The 18,451-nt window shown below is 35.4% G+C and overlaps 1 protein-coding gene across 1 annotated transcript; it reads left to right on the top strand.

Moving 5' to 3' along the window:
* Positions 1 to 6,436: 6,436 nt before the first annotated feature.
* LOC131542207 (cystathionine gamma-lyase-like) lies at positions 6,437 to 16,327 on the top strand. The gene is made up of 12 exons (XM_058778654.1): positions 6,437 to 6,767; positions 10,461 to 10,542; positions 10,619 to 10,714; positions 10,799 to 10,899; positions 11,072 to 11,206; positions 11,489 to 11,546; positions 11,636 to 11,713; positions 12,687 to 12,839; positions 13,449 to 13,570; positions 13,653 to 13,705; positions 14,163 to 14,301; positions 14,540 to 16,327. The coding sequence occupies exons 1-12, from the start codon at positions 6,594 to 6,596 to the stop codon at positions 14,558 to 14,560; spliced, it is 1,212 nt and encodes a 403-aa protein (XP_058634637.1). The 5' UTR covers positions 6,437 to 6,593; the 3' UTR covers positions 14,561 to 16,327.
* The last annotated feature ends 2,124 nt before the right edge of the window (positions 16,328 to 18,451 follow it).

The raw sequence follows: 18,451 nt of genomic DNA, 5'->3' as shown, positions 1-18,451 counted from the left end.
CTTGGGTTATGCAGCAGGACAATGATTCCAAACACAGCAGCAAGTCCACCTCTGAATGTCTCAAGAAAAACAAAATTAAGGTTTTGGAGTGGCCAAATCAAAGTCTGGACTTAAATCCAATTGAAATGCTGTGGCATGACCTTAAACAGTCCATTCATGCTCGAAAACCCTCCAATGTGGCTGAATTAAAACAATTCTGCAAAGAAGAGTGGGCCAAAATTCCTCCACAGCGATGTGAAAGACTCATTGCCAGTTATCGCAAATGCTTGATTGCAGTTGTTGCTGCAAAGGGTGGCACAACCAGTTATTAGGTTTAGGGGGCAAGCACTTTTTCACACAGGGCCATGTGGGTTTGGATTTTGTTTTCCCTTCATAATAAAAAACTTCATTTAAAAACTGCATGTTGTGTTTACTTGTTATCTTCGATTAATATTTAAATTTGTTTGATGATCTGAAACATTAAAGTGTGACAAACATGCAAAAAAAAAAATCAGGAAGGGGGCCAACACTTTTTCACACCACTGTATACAGAAAGGGGGAAAGGTCCCTCCCCTCCCTCTCCTCCCAATAATTAAACATTGCGTCTTCAGAGTGGGTATTTTGGCTTTATATATGATCAGACACTTGCACTTAATTTCTTAAAATCATACTCAAATGGAGTTAACAAGGTTTTTGATGACCGACTGACAGAGATCTGTGTTTTGTCCATCATTAGAATGGCCGCATCTGAGGTAGTAAATAAATAGCATCACGTTTTCATTAGTTTGCAGGTTTATTGTAGCTATATGGGCACTCAGTTTCTCTTGTTGTTTAATAAATTTGACCAAAATCTCACGATATAAAAGACGAACCGCTATGCACAGACTATTTAAAACGTACAAAAGTGTATTGGCTACAACTAGCAGCAAATGCTAAGACAGACTGCTCTTTAAAAATACAAAAACATTAGCCTTTATAGACAGCGTTTCTTGAGTAAAGGAAACGCTGCTCTTATTCAAACATCAGTTCTTTATTTACCCTTGCATTGTGAAGAAGTAGACGTCTGTCTTCTTCAAACCGCGCGTCGCAACGCTTCATTCAGAATGGAGGCGGGGTGGAGTTATGAGGTTTGACTGACAATTTGAGGATCCAATGGCGTTACGAGATTTAGTCACAAGTTCTTTTGAATGCTTTTCATTGGTTAAATATTTGTAAACCCCACAACCAGACATAACGATGACCAATAGCACTGATTTAAAATAATAATAACGAAATATAATAAAGATATGGAAGTTTTAGATAATTTTCCACAGCACACCCGACAACCTGTCACGGCGGGAAACACTGCAGTACGGACTTTCCTCCATCTCATCCGTTCTCTTTTTCAGCCACTCCTGACACTTTGCTGCATACAGGGTTTGTGTACGTTGGTCCTGTTAGCAGCACGTAAAGCAAAACTTTTATTCAAATTATGAATTGTTTATAGCCTAGAAAGCCATAAATTAGCGCTTCTAAACTAAATAGCTGTCACTCACTTCAATTTACTGCAATCTCACAATGTTCCGTTATAATCAATGAAGCTCTCTGAACTGCAAATAATATCTTACTTACATCATGTCTATCTATGTGTGGCGTTTAGCATTGAGTGAATTCTTACTGTCTCACGCTGAATGCTTGAGAGTTGGCAGCCCTGGATTATTTATTTATATCTGTATATTATCTATTAATATCTCAATATATTATTATATCTTATATTAACCATTTGCACACATGAGCCTTATTCGACTCGGCTCCTCCCGACCGCAGACGCAGGTTTACAAGCCACTTTTTCCAGCGTTTTTCAGTCAATTTCTTGACTTTTCCTCCCTTATGAACAACACATTTTCGTACACGAAAACAAAAACAAAGGAGCGTTGCTCTGTTTCTCCATCGGCGCTCCTTTGTTTTTGTTTTTTTGTACTTTGTACTTTTGGTGAAAAATAAATGTGGCGAAGTTGAATAGTTTTATTTTACTCAAGTAAAAGTAAAAGTACCACAATTTAATTATACTCAAGAAAGTACAAAAATTTACTGAAGTACTGTAACGAAAGTATTTGTAATTAGTTATTTTCCACATCTGGATAAACTATTGATATTGCAATCCAAATGAGATGATAAAAGACTCGAATGTGCACTTGTGAGATTGCAAGCAAAGTAGATAGAGGAAGGAGTAAAAAATAGGCTACTTCATATTTCATCAATTTAGAGCGGAGAAGACAGGAAAAATAAGACTGTCAAATTTATTGATAAATTGAGTAGAGTGCAAGGATAATAGAACCACTGAAAAGGACGTTTTCACATTTTATAATAATCTCTACACATCTATGTATGCCCACTGATTCTTCTAAATTTTTGGATAGAATTAAGGACTTCATTAATTTATGATTCATTCACAGAATTTTGTGAGTCCAATTTAAGGATAGAAGAATTGGATGATGTGAGCTTGAGACTCTCTTAATAAATTCCATGGTACTGATGGACTCATTTTATAGATTCTTTTGGAAAGATATTCAAAGCAATTCAAGAATGCATAGCGAGGGAGGAGTTAATAACAAGCATAAAATAAGGCCTAATAATACTTATCCATAAGCATGGCAAAGATTATTAGATCATTTAAAGCCCATTACACTTCTCAACACTGAAGATTACTAGAAATTTAATTCAAGTCTGTTAAAAAATGAGTCACACTTTACTTTGGGGACCAAGTCTCACTATTAACTAACTACAATTTTTGCCTCAGTAAACTTCTAATTTACTGTTTATTAATAGTTAGTAAGGTAGTTGTTAAATTTAAGTATGGGTAGGATTAAGGGATCTAAAATATGGTCATGCAGAATAAGGCATGTACTTTAGAAGAACAGCCAATAGGCTAGTAATATGCATGCTAATAAGGAAATACTGTAGTTAATGAGAATTAGTCCCAAAATAGTTACTAAAGTATGTAATATTTTACAAAGATAAAAGAAATATTATCTGAAACTGAAGTTTTAATATAATATATGGGAATTTATCAAATTAGAGAAGGTTCCATAAAGTTTAGTGGCTAATGAGTTTGCCATGAAAAAAGAGGAGAAGAAAGTAATCTGTTCTAGGAATCAATATTGTGCTAAGGCAGAATTAAATTGTAAACTATTGATATTGCAATCCAAATTAGATTATACAGTATCTCACAAAAGTGAGTACACCCCTCACATTTCAGCAAAAATTAAAAGAAATATCTTCTCAAGGGACAATACTACACAAATGAAACTTTGATATATTTTAGAGTAGTCAATGTGCAGCTTGTATAGAAGTACAAATTTACTGTCCTCTAAATATAACTCAACATATAGCCATTATTGTCTATATGTTGTCAAAATAACTGGCAACAAAAATGAGTACACCCTAAGTGAACATGTCAAATCTGTGTCCAAAGTGTCAATATTTTGTAGGGGCACCATTGTTATCTAGCACTGCCTTAATCCTCCTGGGCTTGGAGTTCACCAGAGCTGCGCAGGTTGTTGCTGGCATCCTCTTCCACTCCATAATGACATCACAGAGCTATTGGATGTTAGACACATGGTGCTTCTCCACCTTCCGCTTGAGGATGTCTCACATGTGCTCAATAGGGTTCAGGTCTGGAGACATACTTGGCCACTCCATCACCTTCACCTTCAGCTTCATCAGCAAGGCAGTTGTCATCTTGGCGGTGTATTTGGGGTCGTTATCATGTTGGAAAACTGCCGTTAGGCCCAGTTTCTGAAGGGAGGGCTTCATGTTCTGCTTTAGAATGGCACAGTACATGTTGGACTCCATGTTTCCCTCAATGAACCGCAGCTCCCCAGTACCAGCAGCACTCATGCAGCCCCAGACCATGAAGCTACCACCACCATGCTTGACTGTAGGCAAGACACAATTTTCTTGGTACTCCTCACCAGGGTGTCACCACACATGCTGGACACCATCTGTGCCAAACAAGTTTATCTTAGTCTCATCAGACCACAGGACATGGTTCCTGTAATTCTTGCTCTTGGCCAGGTTGTCTTCAGCAAACTGTTTGCAGGCTTTCTTGTGAGCCAGCTTCAGAAGAGGCTTCCTTCTGGGACGACGGCCATGCAAACCGACTTGTTGCAGTGTGCGGTGTATGGTCTGAGCACTGACAAGCTGACCTTCTGCAACCTCTAAAGCAATGCTGGCAGCACTCATGTGTCTGTTTTTTGAAGTCAGCTTCTGCACCTGACGCACAGCACAAGGACTCAACTTCTTTGATCGACCCTTGCGAGGCTTGCTCCGAGTGAAACCCATCTTTAAAAACCTCTGTATGCCACTGGCCACTGTACTTTAACTCAGTTTCATTGTGTTACTGATCTTCTTATAGCCTCGGCCATCTTTGTGGAGAGCAACAATTCTAATTCTCGAATCCTCAGAGAGTTCTTTGCCATGAGGTGCCATGTTGAACATCCAGTGGTCAGTATGAGAGAATTGTACTCAAAGCACCAAATTTTAACTGCTCTAATACAAGATACACAAATTTGTATAGTCCTGTCAAGCAGACAAAAACATGAACATGATGAATAGGATGTGGCTTTGCATGGTTAAACGACATATCGCTGTTATCACTTAGGGTGTACTCACTTTTGTTGCCAGCTTTTTTGACAATAATGACCATATGTCGAGTTATTTTCAGAGGACAGCAAATTTGTACTGCTATACAAGTTGCACATTGACTACTCTAAAATATATCCAAGTTTCATTTCTATAGAATTATCCCTTCAAAAGATATACTAAAATGATTGCCGAAATGTGAGGGGTGTACTCACTTTTGTGAGATACTGTATGTACTGTTAAAAAGTCCAAGGTGCATTTGTGAGATCACAGGCTTTGCCGCTATCATTGTGCTGATATATTAAATTCTGGACAATGGGGTGATCAAATTTTATTTAGTCAAGGGACCGATAAGTCTGCTGGCGTTGCAATTTTTCCAGGACTTACAATTACATTCAGGGCAGTTGGTCAAGGTCATGGGGAAGGGTACATCTTGGAGTAAACCTAATAACACCTGTTCTTCATATTACTAAATTAGCTGGATTTTAATGTTGATGATCTGACATGATCCAGGAATGTTAAGTTCTTTGAAGCTCATCCTGGAGCTGCAGTCATTGCAACAGGTCCGTAAGCTCAAACATGCTCTGGACAAGGCTTATTTCATGTAAACAGGATTAGATTGTAACATTTTAAGTGAAGGTGATACTGAAAGTCTGTCCCAGTCTCTGCTATTTTCTTATAAAAGCACCATATTGAACAGGAAAAAAAAAAAAAAATAAATACATTTTAAAATGAATTTAAAAATAGCTAATTAAAATGTTGTGTGGTGTATCCAAAAATCCAAATTTGTTTGCTTTCTTATATGCTTTTTCATATCTTCTTTTATAATCATTTAAATCTAACCTTTACTCACATTCTTTAATGACCCTTCATTTATCTATACTTCTTCCTTAGATTTGAATAGTAATTATGCTTACGACATGATTATATACTTTGTTTGTGTTTTGCTTGTTTGTGTGACCTAGATATTGATCTCAGTGCCACATCTGTGATGTTAGATAGTGTCCCTTATCCTGTTGTGTGATTCATTTGATGAATCTTGTGAGTCTAAATTAAGGACAGAAGAATTGGATGATGTGAGCTTGAATAATGGTACTGATGGGCTGACACCGAATTTATAGATTTTTCTGGAAATATATTAGACATTTGTTATTCAAAACAATTCAATAATGGAGTTAATAACAACCATGCAGCAAGGCCTAATAGTATTTAAGCACAGCAATGATAAAAGATTATTAGACTTATTACACTGACTATAAATTATTATCTGGAATTATTGCACAGAATGAAAAAGGCAATTTTGTTTTTAAAAGATGAAAACCAAATTTGTACAACACTACATTTAACAAATCAGTTCTCTAAAGCATCAGGAGTTATATTAAACATTAATAAAAGTGTGCAATTTTTGCTTTGCATGATCAACCAGCTTGTTCAATCAGTAACATAGAGGTAAATGTTAAAACAGAAGTTAAATATTTAGGTATTAAGGTCACCCAAAACAAAGAAATAAGGAAAAAAGAAAACATTTTATTGATAGATAAATAAATATAATAATCTTAATTGACATTATCCATGCAACAATATCTTACATGAAAGATTTAGCTAGGAGGTTCCAGTCAACTTACAGGAATGGCTTGCATTTCAAAACTGGCTTCATTTCAAATATCTTTACACATTATAACAAATATGCAGTTATAAGGTTTGTACTTGAATTTAGTTCAATAAAATGTAGGTAAGTAAGTAAATGAATGAATTAATAAATAAATAAATAAACAACAACAACAACAAAATCTATCATTGCGCTGAACCCTGCTCCCAGCACGCCCTGCGTGATCGCCAATCCGCGCCATTCCGTTATACTACGCAGTGATTGACGTAGAAAGTTTTTGTTGCTATAAACCCTCCAGTTTAAGAGACTACAGTAAGAGAGGGCTATTCACTCTAATCTCAGGGACCCAGTAATCTCATCGTCAGTCATATCCGGAGCAAGCATGGCTTCACAAAGGCAGAAAGACAGCTCGGCCGGCTATCAGCCGGTCTTCAAATCATTCGCTACAGATGCGATCCACGTTGGTTCAGAGCCGGAGCAGTGGAACTCTATGGCCGTAGTGCCTCCTATTTCACTCTCTACTACCTTTAAACAACACGGACCGGGGAAACATGCGGTAAGTCATTGAGGTATTTTGTAAGAATTTGATATTGAGAATATATTAATTGTTGTATCAGTCCGATATTTGAGCAGGTAGATTGTGATTTGTTGTTTTAAGCAGGCTTCAATTTGCAAATTACAAGCCAGGCCTATTTGTGTTAACATTGGATGACTTAACAAAATTTGACATTTAAACAACACTGCAGGTGAAGGTGAAGTTCTTCATTATAATGCTCAAATTGCCCTGCTTTAAAACTAAATGGTTTTGGCTAGTTTAATCTGGAGTTAGCTGATTTAAAATGGTCTCCTAGAATCAAAACATGGAAGCATATGTGTAGCAAAATTCTATTTGCGGTGTACGTAATATGCAAAATGGCAATGCAATATGTAAAATGGCAATGTAGCCTATTTCTGTATTTAAATTGACATTTTCCCATACCATATGTGCAACATTTAGTGCAAAATGAAAATTCAATGAGCCTATATAATTTAAATTTACCATTTTCTACACTAGTTTTAATATGCAAATTAAAAACATATTTTCAAGCTTTATAAGTTGCAAAATTAAAATGAAAATGTATTACCCAAGTTGATATGTTTAACATGTCCAAGCAAAAACTGTAGCAAAATTATCATTTAAATGCTGTTTTTCCTACATGCATTTACACTTAGGGGTAGGACACTTGGGATTGCATTTTCATCGTGATACCGCGTGATAATTGTAGCAAAATGCAATGAGAGTTTCAAAATGCACACTGAGCCAAAGGTGCAGCAACAGGTAGCAAAATGGTGATTTAAATGTCTTTTATTTTTCTTAAATGCACTTACATATATGACGTTTCAATAGCATTTTCATTAAATACCCCGCGATGTCAATATTCACCGTTAACCAAACGCTTTTCACCTGCCTCAACATCTCTCACTGTTTACACTCTGATTGATACACATAAGCAAACAGACAGTGCTATTCTACACTTATTTACTACCTTACCTTATATTTTATTGCTGTTTTATTTCTAATCCGTAAAATAGCGCGTGTTCCGTGGCATCTGAACAGGGACGTGCAGAGAGTTCCTCAGGGGCAGGGGCTCAAATATATAAAAAAAGGGGCAATGTGAAAAAAAAAAGATTTATAGGTCAAAAGTTTGGATACATTAATATTTTATATTTTTGCAATAAGTCAGTTATGGTCACCAAGCCTGCATTTATTTGATCAAAATTTTAAAATGGGCCTATTTTAAAATAAAATAGGCTCCGCTGCGCGTCGGGCGTTCTTCGCCTCCATGTCGTGCATTCAAATCGTTTAATGCACAGCTAGCGGTTGATTATCCCTTACATATATATATATATATATAATAACTAACTAAAAATAATTGTGCATTAACAGTTGTCAACCATGTCGGTACGCAAATGCGCTGTCAGAAATTATTTACACAGCGCATTTTTAATTTTGGTCGCGCTTGCGGACCTGGGGACCACTTATGTGCACCCCTGATGATTTCTGAAGGACCATGCACTGAAGTAGGCCTAATGATGCTGAAAATTCAGCTTTGAATTACAGAAATAGGCTAAATATGTTATTTTAAAGTATATTAAAATATAAAAACATTCTTTTAAATTGTAATATTAAAATTTTTCTTTATTTTTGATCAAATAAATGCAGGCTTGATGAGCATAAGACACTTTCATAATGCAGCATATTTATCAAAAATGGTAATATAATAAAGTCCTTTCACGTCACCATTTCACCAGCCTACACTTTACATAATAGGCCTGTAGGTGGCACTTGGGCTTCATTAACTATGAGAGTTTCATGAAATAGTAAATGGTGTAGTAGGATATCTTACATAGGGTAAATAAGTGAATTGAATAGCCTACTGATTACCATTATTGTGCAGTGCTTTTGTAGTCATTCAGCATCCATTTTCTCAGCGATGTAGGCTAATTTGATTTAGAAAATGAGACAAACCACAGATCCAGATCGCTCCACAAATAAGCTCGTCTGTCCCATGTCATTTTCTACCCATTTATGAATAAGAACGGAAAATGACTGCTCCACTTCACATTATTGTCCAATGAAATTTTAACTTGAGCCAGATCATGATTGGTTGGTGTATGACAAACTGGCATTGATGAATTATGTAATATTCTAAAATACACTGTAAAAAAAATGCCATAAAATTTACGGTAAAAAACCGGCAGCTGTGGTTGCCAGAATTATACCGTAAAATATACGGTAGCAACGTTTTAGGTTTTACGGTTTTAACTTAAATTTACAGTTAAATACCGTAATTTCAGTTAAATACCGTAAACTGATATAATGTGGTGATGAGAAAGTCACATGATGAACCAAAGCCCATCGCAAGCAGCTTTTAAATAATAACATATATAGAAGGTGCACAGTGTCATTCACACAAGCACTAAACACCATCATGGTGAGACTCATTAAACTGAAATATGCAATAAACATTAATTTAACAACATTAGATGTAACATACAATCCTAATAAACATAACTGATAAGAAAAAACTAAGAAGAAACCTAGTTATTTTAAAGAATTCTGGGAATTCTGGGAACGTCAATTTACGTTTTTTCCCTGTAAATTTTACATTCTTTTTCACTTCCAAAAGCGGTATTTCACCGTAAAATTGTCTGAAATGTCTATTACAGTTTTTCACCGTATATATTAGGGGAACTTACCGTTAAGCATTTAACAGGTTTTTACCGTAGCTTTTTCACAGTTTTTTACCGTTAAAATCACGGTCATTTTTTTTACAGTGTATATAATATATGGATTTTTAATTAAATCGACACACTAGCTTTGATTATTGATGAAAAAAAGTTTAAAATATTGTTTGGTTTATTTTTTTCCTTCCGTCGACCCACTCACTGAAAGAGCCATATACTGTATGGTTCGAGAGCCTCATCGGGTTCCGAACAGACTGTGGAATATCAGTTGAGCAAAACGCACGCAACCCATAGTAACGCCTCAGATTGACATAATGTAAAAATAAACAGGAATTTTCTGACTTTTGAGCGATTAGTAACCGTTTTGTACACATTGACATGTTAATAGAATTCAAATGCGTTTTGTTTTATTGACCACAATATCATTGATATTTGTCTGAGAGGGGCACTTTTGAATAATTTTGAAAAAAGGGCAGGGGCTCGAGCCCCCAAAGCAAACCCCCCACCCCCACTCCCTGTGTAAGGTGGCAAATAGGTAAATAAGTGTAGAATAACGGTGAATATTGACATCGCGGAGTATTTAACGAAAATGCTATTGAAACGTCATATATGTAAGTGTCAATGCATTTAAGAAAAATAAAAGACATATAAATCACCATTTTGCTACCTTTTGCTGCACCTTTGGCTCAGAATGCATTTTGAAACTCTCATTGCATTTTGCTACAATTATCACGCGGTATCACGATGAAAATGCAATCCCAAGTGTCCTAAGTCTAAATGCATTTAGGGAAAACAGCATTTAAATGATAATTTTGCTACAGTTTTTGCTTGGACATGTTAAACATATCTAATCAATTTGGGTAATACATTTTTGGTAATTACCATTTTTAACCCTGTGTTTACTTAAATTTGACCTCTTAAATGTACTTATTTCTTAGTTCCTCATTCACAGATTTTACATTTTATGTATACAATTCAAAAAAGTTGTTTATGTAATGAATTTTGAATTCTATTGTGCCAGGGTTTTGAGTACAGCAGGTGTGGAAATCCCACAAGAAACTGTCTTGAGAGAGCAGTTGCTGCTTTGGATGGTGCACAATACTGTGAGTCAATCACCAGCACATTTATATGTTATATGATATTGCCATAATCTAAAGCTCTGTCTGACTTTGCTAATAGGTCTCGCTCTTTCCTCTGGAATGGCTGCCTCTTTGACCATCACACATCTTCTTAAGTCTGGAGATGGAATTTTGTGCATGAATGGTGTTTATGGAGGTGAGTTACTGCTCCTAATAATAAATAAAATGATAGTTGATACTAGTTGAGTCTGGTTTGAGTCTGTCGTGTTTTTCCCACCAGGAACACATGAGTATTTCTCAAAAATAGCTGCAGAATTTGGCCTTGATGTCTCTTTTGCTGACCTCACAAAGATAAAAGCAGCTCTAAAACCAAATACAAAGGTACACTTGGCAGAGAAAGCATTGAAAAAATACAGTGGGAAAATGGGTGGATGGGGAAATATTTGCTCACCTGATTAAACCTGACAGTATATATATATGTTAATTAGATTTGGGAAGTACTGCTCTAACTAAAATGGCATATTAAATATTTAATTTCAAATAATGTCTACAGATGTTATGGATTGAAACACCCTCAAACCCTACATTGAACGTTGTGGACATCAAGGGCTGTGCAGATATTGTCCATAAGCACAACAAGGACATAATTGTTGTTGTGGACAACACTTTCATGTCAGCCTACTTCCAGGTATGAACATTTACATTGTTTTAATGCATGACCCAGTGCTGCTGGTGTTTGATGTATGAATATAATCTGAGAAAATAAAGCAACATTACCATGTCCAGAGAGCAATGCCTTAATGTTTCACACTATGCTATTAATTAAAAAAGTGATTTAAGATAAATGTACCTTTTATTACGCATTGAGTACAGTACTTTAGTATCATTTCCAGTGCAGGGATAGAGTTCACTTATACAGAAACTAAATACTGATTTAAATATTTCACTGTTTTTCTCATTCCTGGAACAGCGCCCCCTTGCACTTGGAGCAGACATCTGCATGTGCTCTGCATCAAAATATATGAATGGTAAAAATAAAATAAAAAAAATTAACTTAAGATCAATTAGATTAACTTTTATATAACAAAGTTTGTTAAAAGTATCCATGTTATTCCAGGACACAGTGATGTTTTGATGGGACTGATTTCTCTCAACCGTGATGACATCTATGAACGACTGAAGTTTTTGCAGAGTGGTAAGGCTCTGTCTGTCTACACCAGGGGTGGCGAATGTCGGTCGTGGAGAGCCGCAACCGTGCAGAGTTTTGCTTCAACCCTAATCAAACACATCTGAACAAGCTAATCAAGGTCTGAAGGGTTACTAGGAAGCTGCAGGCAGGTGAGTTTTAATTAGGGTTGGAGCTGAACTCTGCAGGGCTGCGGCTCTCCAGGACTGGAGTTCATCACCCCTGGTCTACACACACACACACACAAAAACATCTGTTTATGATATGCCCAATAGGTGTTGTACAATAAGCTTCAATCTTTTTTAATAATCACTTTTTTTTTAATTTTATTATTATTTTGTTTTTCATCAGAAGGCCTAGGAATTATAGACTGCTAAGCTTATCATCAAAGACTGTTAAAGGTTCAGCTCAGTGTTATAATGTACATAAATATGCTGAAGATGTGTTTTGACAGAGTATAACTTTGTGAACAAGGAAGTTCTTTTATCTACACTATTGGGGGTCTTTTGTAAGGGACATGAAAAAAAGTACTTCATTCACTTAAAAATAGAGTCTTGAGGTGAAAGTAATATCCTGTTTTAATATCTGATATTATATATAGTGTAGTCTCACTGCTGAAATCCTTGTGTAATCACTATGTATAATTTGACCAAATTACTTTTTTTTTTTTTCTTCCCAATTTCATCCCATACCTCCCACCTGTCACACTGTTCTAATTTGATGATTAAACCTTGTGCTTTATGTTAAGTTCTTATCCACCTTTTTCTTGCCGTAAAAATGGGCACCCAGAACTGGACCCATTTGTAAATTCTATGGGTCTAGCTTCCGGTCTCATCTGCGTCCAGCTATTTTTAGCTGTATAATACTATAGCAATTATAATACTTTGCAGATTTATGCCTGATTGAAATGCAAAAAAATGAGCTTGAGCATAGCAGAAGTAAAAGGTTTATTTTCATCTCTCTTCCTCTCTATTTTCTTCAGCTCTTGGGGCTGTGCCTTCTCCGTTTGACTGTTATATGTGCCACCGGGGTCTGAAGACACTCCACGTGAGAATGAAGCAGCACTTTAAGAACGCAATGGCTGCGGCGCAGTTTCTGGAGGCCGACCCAAGAGTGGACAGAGTCATCTTCCCAGGTGTCTATGATATTATTGTGACTATATAGAAATCTATGTTAGGCAATTTTGACACGTTGCTCAAATAACCCATCTGAATATAATAATAACATAATTTATTCCTGTGATGGAAAATCAGAATTTTCAGCAGCCATTACTGCAGTCTTTACTGTCACAAGATCCATTAGAAACCATTCTAATATGATGATTTGGTGCTCAAGAAACATTTCTTATAACATGTTCTTAAATAATTATTATAATTCTATTATTATTGATATTATCACAGTTGAAAATGGCTTTGTTTAATACATTTTTTTTTTTTCAGAATTCTTTGATAGATAGAAAGTTCGAAAGGATAACATTTACTTTATTCTTTATTCATTCATTTATCTTTCCCGTCACTTTTATTAGGTTAATGCGTCCTTGCTGAATGAAAGTTTGCTGAGTAAATATAAAAAACAAAATTCTTAAAATAAATCTTACTGACATCACACTTTTGACTAGTAGTTTACATGCTTCATTGATATAATACCACCTCTGGGCAACACTGAACTGGATTGTTCAAAATGAACTGATACTGATAGATTCCAGTCAGACTTGATTGACTCTTGATCATCTCTTTTCCTTCAGGTCTTCCATCCCACCCTCAGCATGAGCTGATGAAGAGACAGTGCACAGGCTGTCCTGGGATGATCTCTTTCTATATCAAAGGAAAACTGGAGCATGCTTCAACTTTCCTCAGCAGTCTGAAGGTGCTTTGAAGTTTCATATTGCTTGAAAATCTTTTATATCTTGCATAAATTAAAGAATTTGATATTGTTTTGTTCATTTCAGTTGATTACGTTTGGTGATAGTCTTGGTGGTGTTGAGAGTCTAGCAGAGCACCCGTAAGTATGTCCAAATCCACTGAATGTTCTCCGGGAAAATTTTAGATTTAATTCTAGAGCATATAGAAAAAAAAAATTAAGTATGTTCACTGTTTTTGTGAAAGGCAAATGGATGAGTGTGAGGCCAAAAAAACCTAAAAACTTTTGGATTGCCACAAGGGGGCATGAAAGCTTTAATGTTGTAGTAAAAAGAATTGCAAAAACAACACTTTTCTTGTCTGAACTGCCTTATCGTAGAACGCCTTATCTTTTGAAACATCATAGTGACAGGTTTATGATATTTATGGTTCACAAGTAATTCACTAATTCTATTATTTCTGTTAAATAATTTGATGCAGTATCTTGTCATATCATTATGATTTATATGGGAAAATCAAATAAAAGTCAATGAAAAACCCTTTTTTAAGGTGACATTTCATCCACCTCCATTTCCCATGGTGCACCCTTTCTTTTCCAGAGCAAGTATGTCTCATGTTTCTGTGCCTGAAAATGAGAAAAAAGAGCTGGGCATCAGTGATACGCTCATTCGTTTGTCTGTGGGCCTGGAAGATGAGGAAAATATTATTGCAGACCTAGACCAAGCCCTCCGTGCTGCAGTGAGTATTTCAGAACACATTTCATTTTTGCACAGTCTTACCTGATAAGAAAGGTGTATACATTTTTATAAACCTTCAGTGTCAATAGGTTTTTTTTTGGTTTTTTTTGAGTAAAATTATAATTTCAGCAAGGAAGCATTATATATATATATATATTTTTTTTTAAAGAAGCAAATCAGCACATTAAAATTAATTTTGGGGGATATTTATTTATTTTATTTATCCTTTCTTTTACCAGGAAGATCCCATTGAGAAATAGAATCTCTTCTTCCAGGCAGACCTGGTCAAGATGGCTACATAAAGTTTCACATAAAGAACACAATACACAATTTACACAACAAATACAATTAAATATATGAAAGATTAATGATAACAGCAACATGATTCCTTCAGTGCAGCCTGCAGTAGATGTAATTGATTCTAAGAAAAATGAATATGAATATTATTCCATATTAACCAGGGTGCGTAAAAAGAAAAAGCACTTTTAACATGCGCTGAATAAACCCTGGGAACATTCAAATGAATAATAGTACTTGATCTAGTAAAGGTGTACTTGTTATAGTAATATGATATAAGACTAGAGATGTAAGTAGTAAGTTTGCCTCACAGTGCCTTTGCAACAAATAATAACATATGCATTTTCCTTCTTTGATGTAAGCAGGACCAACCTACAGAGTCATGCAAGATACAACGATGAGTATGTGAACTAGCATTTGTTCCAAAAACACAATATACACAATCCAACATTTTTAGTAAGGATGAATTTGTGTTCATGTACAACATAATACCTTAATCTAATACTGACAAGAAAGAGCTTTGTACGATCCTCTTCCTGGCTTCGCATGGGAGGCAAGCTACCAAATGTGTACATTAAAAGCCAACTTTCAGAGATAAGACTCTATACTAATGCCTTCAGTGGTAGAGATAGACGAGACAGATGTTTTGGTATGACTTGGAGAAAATAGATTTAGAAGTTTTGGCATTTTAAGGCCAGTTCATATTTTATCAGTGGAAGCTGTAGTGAATTAAAATGTTATGAATGTTATCAGCATAAAAAATGTAACTCAGCCAAATTTATTCTTTGGCCTAGAACTTTTATAATTATAGAAAATAAAATCGGAGTTAAAATAGACCCTTGCGGTACACCCTTTTTAACTGTTAATAAGGCTGAAGAATAATTCTCTTAAAATACATTACGTTTTTTCAGTGAGATGGTTCTTGAAACAATTCAAAGCTGTTTCACCTAAATCTATAGATTTAAGCCTCTGTAATAGCACTTTATGATTTACAGAGTCAGGCTTTGGACAAATCAGCAAATAAGGTCACACTGTGCCGTTTCTTACCTAATGATTTAATAATGATTTTCTTTGTAACTAGCAAAGCCACAGTATAGTTCTGTTGTCTGATCTAAAATTTGACTGAAATTCACTCAAAATATTATGCTGAGATAAACATTCTTTTAATTGACCACTTACAAAACCTTTTGCCAAAACAGACAATCTAGAAATAGGACAATAGTTATTTAATTCAGAAGGGTCTCCACCATTTAATAGTAGGAGGACCATAGCTGAATAACATTGGAGGGTAAACTCAAATAAAAAATTGAAGCAATAGGTTCTGAAATTTTTAAAACGGGTATGCAAGATTTTTTACAGTCTAAGTGCTTAATGAACTTGAGTGGCTGAAATAGAGTTAAAAGAAAATAATTAAGAAGAGCACCATGCAACTGACTCATTTCCCTTAAAATCGTGATCCACCAAATTACCGTAGTTAAAAGTGTCTGCAATATTAACTCTGACTCACTTTTAAAATCTGTCTTTTTAAAAAACATATCTGTTAGTGATTTAGGCAATTTCCAGAATTTAACAAGATCAATTATATTTTCATTTATCAAATTAATATAATAATCTCACTTATTTCGTAATGTTCTATAATGTGTCCAGTCTACTGTTTTCTTTGCTTATGCTTATTGGTTATGCATGATTTTTTTTGTCTAATAAAGGCTGAAATGGATTCATTAAACAAAGTCTTGTTTCTGCCACTTATCCTGAATCTTCTAAAAGGAGCATGATTATCACAAATAGCTAAGGGGGTATTTAAAATATTCCCAAGCTTCTTCTACGTCATCGTCACCCATAATATATGAATCACTGTTACACACATTGTGGAAAAAAGCTTATTCATTGAAATGTCTAAATTGTCTTTTATAAATAAAATGAGATCTACTCTTATGATTTAAAAATGTAATTACAAGATCAATACATTACATGATCCTGTGATGCTGAAGTCTGGAGTAATGACTGGAGTAAGAAATTACATAAAATATTTTACAACATAAAAATACTTTAAAATATATGTTTTGAATGCAGATGTGGTTCATACAGATCATGTTTTGACCGTGCATTCTCACATAAGTTATTTCACAGTGATTACTGACAATGTTATAAAAGAAACTCCAGCTGCAGCGAAACCATGTGGTACAATTGTTTCAACAACATCAAGTAAAGAAGATTTATGTTTTTCATATAACGGGGTTGGAGAATTTATCAATTGGTCCAGACAGAGAGAGTTACAAATGTGCTTGAGTGGGTCTGATTTGTGATATCCAGTCCCAGTTTAAATCCCATTAAAACCAGTTCAGATTTGGTGCAATTATGAAGCAAATCAATGAGCAATGTGATGGCTTGACTTGATAACATCTGACCACAGTAATATCTGAATGGTTTTTGCAGAAATAATTGAACAGCCAAAAGTTCAAAGCAGTTTGGTTTACTAATGGACTGAATACAAGTGTAGTTTAATTTAGATTTAATATAAACTGCAATTACTCTTTCTTTTTTTGCACAATCTATTGTAAGGATATGTATCATATCATTTGTTATTCTGTTTTTCAACAATGTCTCAGTGTCATCTGAGTCTGCCCATATTCGAAATAAGTCCAACAGCGAACATTAAGATTAAAAACTGTAATCCATTACAAGATCCTGTGATCCTGTGAAGTCTGGAGTAATGACTGGAGTAATAAATTACATAAAATATTTTAAAACATAAAAATACTTTAAAATATATGTTTTGAATGCAGATGTGGTTCATACAGATCATGTTTTGACTGTGCATTTAACTTCATTCACTCAAAACTTCAATGAAACTAAAAACTCTTTCTTTTAACTGCACCTCCTTTGACAAAATTACAAAAGTGCAGAGTCCCAAAAGAAAACCCAGTAATGGAGGTGGCTCGTTGAAAGTTGAAAGTGTTGTGAATCATTGATCCTGCAGCAACTAATAAACAAACAATTGATCTTCTGTCCCCTAGAGTTTCGTCTGGCTGTGGTTCAGTTACATGTGTCAAAGATCAAGGCAGACAACTTGGGAAGAGCACAAACACTTGTGAAGGAGGCTGCAGGACAAGGTGCAAAAGTTGTAGTGTTACCTGTGAGTATTGCATTCTATATCTTGGGTTATGGCTACTATATTAATATTGGTTTATAAAAAAAAAAAAAAGGCATTTAGTAATACATATGTATATATGTATGTTTGTTTGCAGGAGTGCTTCAAATCTCCTTATGGAACCGGGTTCTTTGCTGAGTATGCGGAGAAGATCCCAGGAGAGTCCACGCAGGTGTTGTCAGAAACAGCTAAGAATTGTGGGGTCTATTTAGTGGCAGGTGAGATCCTCAAAAACAGCATGTTAGTGTGTTTGATGCCATTCATTTCCATGTCCCTCACATGTGTCTTTGTTGTAGGTTCTGTAGGGAAATTTACAGTTAAACCCAAGGACCAGGTGATGTTGAATGAAGACCAGAAGTTTGTCGGCCACTCTGCTTTACAATTCATAAACACCAGCAATTATACTCTAACAGAGTATTGTGTCAATGCAAATTCTGACGACTATTTTGGTGACAAGAGATCAGACGTCAGACGCAATATGTCTGACGTATTGCGTCTGACATCATACGTCTCTCCAAAGATGTATATCTGATACGCTGGACATTGGCAGATGAATGTTTCGTCCTGGGGCTGTCTCCGCATCTCCCTGTACAGACAGATACTAACACACACGCAGAGAAACACTTATCTTACTTCAAGGTTGCCTGGCTCAGCCCTAAACCTTATCGGGTATGGTCACACACACAATGAGAGCAGCTTCTTA

The sequence above is a fragment of the Onychostoma macrolepis genome, chromosome 06, assembly GCF_012432095.1.
Source record: "Onychostoma macrolepis isolate SWU-2019 chromosome 06, ASM1243209v1, whole genome shotgun sequence".
Taxonomy (NCBI): domain Eukaryota; kingdom Metazoa; phylum Chordata; class Actinopteri; order Cypriniformes; family Cyprinidae; genus Onychostoma; species Onychostoma macrolepis.
Note: the sequence above shows the minus strand (reverse complement) of the source record. Positions and strands in the feature narration are given on the sequence as shown.